The sequence below is a fragment of the Neoarius graeffei genome, chromosome 13, assembly GCF_027579695.1.
Source record: "Neoarius graeffei isolate fNeoGra1 chromosome 13, fNeoGra1.pri, whole genome shotgun sequence".
In the NCBI taxonomy this organism is placed as follows: domain Eukaryota; kingdom Metazoa; phylum Chordata; class Actinopteri; order Siluriformes; family Ariidae; genus Neoarius; species Neoarius graeffei.
The window spans coordinates 73,369,853-73,377,168 of NC_083581.1; the positions used below are offsets into that span (position 1 = coordinate 73,369,853).

A 7,316-nucleotide genomic window follows, 5' to 3' on the forward strand; every position below is an offset into this window, starting at 1 on the left:
CGAACAGACATCTTCAAGAAAGGGAATACAACTTTCGCATTCCTAATATCAAGCTACTCCTGAGCCAGAGACAATGTCAGAAGTGTCTTATCTGGGCTAAGGAGAGAAAGAAATGGACTGTTGCTCAGTGGTCCAAAGTCCTCTTTTCAAATGAAAGTACATTTTGCATTTAATTTGGAAATCACGGTTCTAGAGTCTGGAGGAAGAGTGGAGAGGCACAGAATCCAAGGTGTTTGAAGCCCAGTGTGAAGTTTCCACAATCTGTGATGATTTGGGGTGCCATGTCATCTGCTGGTGTTGGTCCACTGTATTTTATCAAGTCCAAAGTCAACACAGCCATCTACCAGGAGATTTTAGAGCACTTCATGCTTCCATCTGCTGACGAGCTTTTTGGAGATGCTGATTTCCTTTTCCAGCAGGACTTAGCACCTGCCCACAGTGCCAAAACTACTACCAAATGGTTTGCTGACCATGATATTACTGTGTGTGTTTGGCCAGCCAACTTGCCTGACCTGAACCCCATTGAGAATCTATGGGGTATTGTCAAGAGGAAGATGAGAAACACCTGACCCAAAAATACAGATATGCTGAAGGCCCCTATCAAAGCAACCTGGGCTTCAGTAACACCTCAGCAGTGCCACAGACTGATCACCTCCATGCCACACCGCATTGATACAGTAATTCATGGTAAAGGAGCCCCAACCAAGTATTGAGTGTATAAATGAATATACTTTTCAGAAGTTGGACATTTCTGTATTGTAAATCCTTGTTTTGATTGATCTTAGGGAATATTCTAATAATTTGAGATACTGGATTTCTGATTTTCATGAGCTATAAGCCATAATCTCATCTCATCTCATTATCTCTAGCCGCTTTATCCTTCTACAGGGTCGCAGGCAAGCTGGAGCCTATCCCAGCTGACTACGGGCGAAAGGCGGGGTACACCCTGGACAAGTCGCCAGGTCATCACAGGGCTGACACACAGACACAGACAACCATTCACACCTACGGTCAATTTAGAGTCACCAGTTAACCTAACCTGCATGTCTTTGGACTGTGGGGGAAACCGGAGCACCCGGAGGAAACCCACGCGGACACGAGGAGAACATGCAAACTCCGCACAGAAAGGCCCTTGCCGGCCACGGGGCTCGAACCCGGACCTTCTTGCTGTGAGGCGACAGCGCTAACCACTACACCACCGTGCCGCCCGTGTGTGTATATATGTGTGTGTGTGTGTATATATATATATATATAGAGAGAAATTAATATCCTATTATGCAAGAGCTCATCAGCAATCCTGTGATACATCTTATCTTCTCTCCCTTCTTGTGACGTTTCACCTTGATATTTTCATTCAGCACCCCAACATCCTGATCTCTTCAGCAAACCGAAAAAAAAAGGCTTCAAATGTAAAATCACAACAGATACATAAAGTTTTGCACTTTCCAAAAACAGTTTATTTATGTCATGCCTCTCCGTTCACTCTCTTTCTCTCACTAAAGTAGATAAATGTCACCTGGATACTGTAGATTTGGAGCTGAGAACTGCTGCTGTAATCCCAAAGACTGTTGTGATCTCATCCCAGGACTCAGTCTGGTCTTACTGATCATCCTTTCCACACAGTCAACACTGTTTGTCTTTATACTCTACAACTGTAGAAGAGTGATTTAAAATCCCACCATCTTGTGACACCCAGCAGAGGAAGGGGTCAATTTTGTGTCTGGTTGATTTCAGGGTTTCTTTCTCGAATCATCTCGGGAGTTTTTCCTCCCCACTCTCACCTCTGGCTCGCTCATTAGGGATCTAAATCTCCATCCAGATCTCTATGAAGCCGCTCTGTAACAATGTCTATTGTTCAGATAAAATTGAACTGATTGCGGTACATACCTACAGAACCATTTCTGTATTCAATAAACAATTATATTATTTGTGCATTGTAAATGATCATCTGCTTGCACAGAGATTGTGATCCTCATATTTCATATCAGGAGCCTGTTATTATCTTTTTTTTCCACCACAATAATACCGATAACAGAGCTATCTTAGGTGTCAGACAGCTTAATAACAGTCCGTGAACACGCAGGAGGAAAAGAATCCTCAAAGCAGGGAATATTAATGTTGATATGAGAGATTTTTCATGGAAAAGCATGATCAAAGAATCAACCACCTGCAAAACTGTTAATCTTACTATTATGTACATATTTTGAATATGATCTTGTCTGTAAACAGATCAGATGCTATAATGTCGTATTGATTTGCTTGACGTACTCTATCGATCCGCTTTCCATTCTCCGAAGTCTGGCATCCTGGTGATGAATTTGATGCAGTTAGTGTTAAATGATGCACAAAACAAGGACTTTGTGATACATCATTGTGTAATGAATTCGTCAAGGTTGGATTAGTCGTCACTGACTTTTTTTTTTCATCTGTCAGGCCCATTTATGGCTCTGATGTGAGCATGGTGGCATGGGCATTTCACAACGCTGAGATGACGGGTTTGTTAAGAGGTTAACTACTCTGTGCTTTTGTTAGGTACTAACCCTCCTACTCCCCCAGCCCCCCTCCCGTCATCCACCAAGCCCTGCGTCAACAGGAGCCTGGGGTATATAAGACACAGCCACCTGAATCCCAAGCTCAAGCAAGACACTTCAGCAGAGGACCGAAGCATCTTTTCACTCTCGCTGTCTTTGTCGCAGTCTGAACACTAGTTCGGCGTTTGTGAACTCCGTTTCAGCTTCTCTCTTGTTTCTTTCCCGGCTCTACTCCCCGACTAATCGTGTCAGCATGCAGCTTTTAGGCAGCTTAGTGTCTCTGCTGCTGGTGCTGTACAGTGTGAGAGCAGCAGCCGTGCTTCCAGCGGAGGAAAGGAATCCCACACACAGGGTGAGTCCAAAACACCTGCTGGCTTTTCAAAACTCTACAGCTGCATGAAGCAGATTGTGGGCAAGAGTCTTTTAAGAATAATCCATTTTATGGATTGCAATATCATAATTGCATCAATTTTATATTATAATATAAAATAGTGTTGTTTTTCCTTGACTCAAAGTCCTACATCATAATAAAGAACACAGATTAAGAAGCAAACACATAAAATTGAGTCATTTAAAAAAAAAAAAATTGCCTCGTGAAAACAAACAAACCAAAATCGAAACGTGATTACAAAATCACAAGTTGAGTTTATGATTTTGATTTTGAAACTCGACTCACAATTTATTTGCTTCCTAATTCAGTCACTGAACTATTTATTTTTTGGTTATTAATTTATTCCCCAATCACTCATGCGCTCTGCTCTCTTCAGGAACTGAGTAAGGAACGAAAAGAGCTGATCCTCAAGCTGGTCTCCGGTCTGCTGGACGGCATGGACAACAGCATGCTGGCTGGAGACCTTGTCTCTCTGGAGGAGGAAGAGCCCATCGAGTCTCACCTGGAAGAGAGAGCCGTGTATAACCGGCTAGCGCAGCTGCCCCAGAGAGACCGCAAAGCTCCATGTAAGAACTTCTTCTGGAAGACATTCACATCGTGCTAACCCTGTGATCCATCCAAATGCTTTCTGCTCCTCCTCAAAACCTAATATGAACTGGGCACACCATCACTGTTCATACTATCGGAGCTGGCTATCAAATGAGGGGTCTTAATGGACTTTACAGATGCAGCCAGATTGTTAAAGATATTGATGATTATATTTATTTATTGATTGATTGATTTATTATGTGTGTATGTTTTTGAACATCTCAAACCAATAAAGCATGGTTATGATACTGGCTTTTGGATAAGGGATCTCTCGATGTCTCAAAGTGTCCAGCCCCTGAGAAAAAAAAATCTTTGGTGTCTTTTTGTGGATTGTTTGTGAAGGTGTAATAAATATTTTAAGACATGCGAATCTCTCTATCAAAGTTTTTTTTTCTTCTATTGTGTATGTTTTTGTCTGTTTATTTCCTTCATTAAATTTTTATTACTCCCAAAAAATGCATCAGTGCTCCAGACCATTACAGTGTGTAATCAGTGGATAGGGAAAAGAAAGCGTTTCTGTGAAAATCTTTTTATTTTCTCTTCGATATTTCTTGTCATGGATACTCTAGTGATTGCGGCATGTCTTATTCACGACAGTGATATTGAATAAAACGTGTTCTCCTATTTCCATGTCTATACTTTCAGTCTACAGTTTTCTGAACATCATGAGCCCTGAGTACATCGTTTTTTTTTCATAACTGCCTCTCCACTATGATAAAGCTTGGTGATCATTCTGAATGAATCATTTTCCTATAATCCATAATATCATGCATCATAATATCAAATTTTGGACATAAAAGGACCAGCATTCGGTGTGTTATAGTAGATATGAAAGACCCTCTAATAGAATGCAGGTAATTATAGAAGTAAAAGTAGAGAGGTAAGTCAGGCTTTATTAAGTTGACACCCCCAAATCTGTCTCGTGTCATTACATCTCTCCTTATGCAACGGCGTGAAATGCAAAGTGTTTACCCAGAGGCTGAGCCGAGGCGATAACATTACTGCGTGAATCACTGCAAGCAAATGACTCATCAGCATGAGTTCTCAGCATGTTGAAGTTTTATTCTGGATGATAAACTTTGCGATAACATTTATTCAGAAGGGATCTCACGATATTTTGTGTTGCTCATAATGTTGTATATAACACATGATGCAGCACAAGTGGTACATTAGGTTTCTCCTTGTGAACCAGTAAAATACAGTACATCTATTACTACTATATAGAAGTATACATCTGTTTATTATACTACATATACTATGACATACGGACATTACGACAACATTACAAATACACCATTATATATCTGTGACTACTGTACTACTAAACTACTTATACTACAACCCCGATTCCAAAAAAAATTGGGACAAAGTACAAATTGTAAATAAAAACGGAATGCAATAATTTACAAATCTCAAAAACCGATATTGTATTCACAATAGAACATAGACAACATATCAAATGTCGAAAGTGAGACATTTTGAAATTTCATGCCAAATATTGGCTCATTTGAAATTTCATGACAGCAACACATCTCAAAAAAGTTGGGACAGGGGCAATAAGAGGCTGGAAAAGTTAAAGGTACAAAAAAGGAACAGCTGGAGGACCAAATTGCAACTCATTAGGTCAATTGGCAATAGGTCATTAACATGACTGGGTATAAAAAGAGCATCTTGGAGTGGCAGCGGCTCTCAGAAGTAAAGATGGGAAGAGGATCACCAATCCCCCTAATTCTGCGCCGACAAATAGTGGAGCAATATCAGAAAGGAGTTTGAACATATCATCATCTACAGTGCATAATATCATCAAAAGATTCAGAGAATCTGGAAGAATCTCTGTGCGTAAGGGTCAAGGCCGGAAAACCATACTGGGTGCCCGTGATCTTCGGGCCCTTAGACGGCACTGCATCACATACAGGCATGCTTCTGTATTGGAAATCACAAAATGGGCTCAGGAATATTTCCAGAGAACATTATCTGTGAACACAATTCACCGTGCCATCCGCTGTTGCCAGCTAAAACTCTATAGTTCAAAGAAGAAGCCGTATCTAAACATGATCCAGAAGCGCAGACGTCTTCTCTGGGCCAAGGCTCATTTAAAATGGACTGTGGCAAAGTGGAAAACTGTTCTGTGGTCAGACGAATCAAAATTTGAAGTTCTTTATGGAAATCAGGGACGCCGTGTCATTCAGACTAAAGAGGAGAAGGACGACCTAAGTTGTTATCAGCGCTCAGTTCAGAAGCCTGCATCTCTGATGGTATGGGGTTGCATTAGTGCGTGTGGCATGGGCAGCTTACACATCTGGAAAGACACCATCAATGCTGAAAGGTATATCCAGGTTCTAGAGCAACATATGCTCCCATCCAGACGACGTCTCTTTCAGGGAAGACCTTGCATTTTCCAACATGACAATGCCAAACCACATACTGCATCAATTACAGCATCATGGCTGCGTAGAAGAAGGGTCCGGGTACTGAACTGGCCAGCCTGCAGTCCAGATCTTTCACCCATAGAAAACATTTGGCGCATCATAAAACGGAAGATACGACAAAAAAGACCTAAGACAGTTGAGCAACTAGAATCCTACATTAGACAAGAATGGGTTAACATTCCTATCCCTAAACTTGAGCAACTTGTCTCCTCAGTCCCCAGACGTTTACAGACTGTTGTAAAGAGAAAAGGGGATGTCTCACAGTGGGAAACATGGCCTTGTCCCAACTTTTTTGAGATGTGTTGTTGTCATGAAATTTAAAATCACCTAATTTTTCTCTTTAAATGATACATTTTCTCAGTTTAAACATTTGATATGTCATCTATGTTCTATTCTGAATAAAATATGGAATTTTGAAACTTCCACATCATTGCATTCTGTTTTTATTTACAATTTGTACTTTGTCCCAATGTTTTTGGAATCAGGGTTGTATTATATGAAGAGTTTGGTTCCAAAACGTGATAAACAGCAAATTTGAAAAATTGAAACTCTCGCCACCAAACCATCAGCAATTATCATATCTTACTTGTACCATATTCAGTTTTCGCCAAAACGTGATATCTGCCATTGATTTACACACTGCATTACAGCCTTTCATTCCAAAACGCAACAAGCGCCATCACCGATTTTTCTCAGAACCAGACATCTCCATTTGGCCAATCAGAGGCTGCCATTGGCGTAAAGTCTTCTAAGATGGCTGCGTCCATGAAGTAGGAAATCGCTTCATCACTTCTCGCATTTATTGGACAATTTCATGCTGAATTATGAATAATTTCGATGGAACGGAGGAGGCCGTGATGGTTTCATCAGTGGGGAAGAAACGTAGGCCGTCAAAAGCAAATCATAATCAAGAACACATTAAGAAAATGTGGCATTCGGGTGCCGGGAAAATACCAGACGTTGCGTGCACGCATAAAGCATGTACATGTGTGTTTTTCCATGCTGATAAACTCACACCAGCTGACATTGCCTACTTTTCAGGATACTAAAGCACATTATATATCCAATTTCAGATATATCTGTCATGAAAGAACACGGTTAAATGCACTTTAAATAGAAAGGGATATGTAGCATTTTGGGGGAAAATGCCATGGCGTGGATATGTAGCGACTTGACAAAAAAAAAAAAAAAAAAAAAAAAAAAAAAAAAAATATATATATATATATATATATATATATATATATATATATATACACACTTGGTTCAGTTAAAAGCTGTTAATTAGTTCTGGATTTCATTTTTGAAGTTTATCATTATTAAGGAGTTAGTCAATACATTTTAGAAAAGGATACAGTGGTTTTCCTTTTATCACTTCCC

At 40.2% G+C, this 7,316-nt stretch overlaps 1 protein-coding gene across 1 annotated transcript; it reads left to right on the forward strand.

The window, feature by feature from the left end:
* Window positions 1-2,784: 2,784 nt before the first annotated feature.
* Window positions 2,785-3,526, forward strand: sst7 (somatostatin family member 7). The gene is made up of 2 exons (XM_060937005.1): window positions 2,785-2,883; window positions 3,299-3,526. Exons 1-2 carry the CDS (start codon window positions 2,785-2,787, stop codon window positions 3,524-3,526), a joined length of 327 nt encoding a protein of 108 aa, XP_060792988.1.
* The last annotated feature ends 3,790 nt before the right edge of the window (window positions 3,527-7,316 follow it).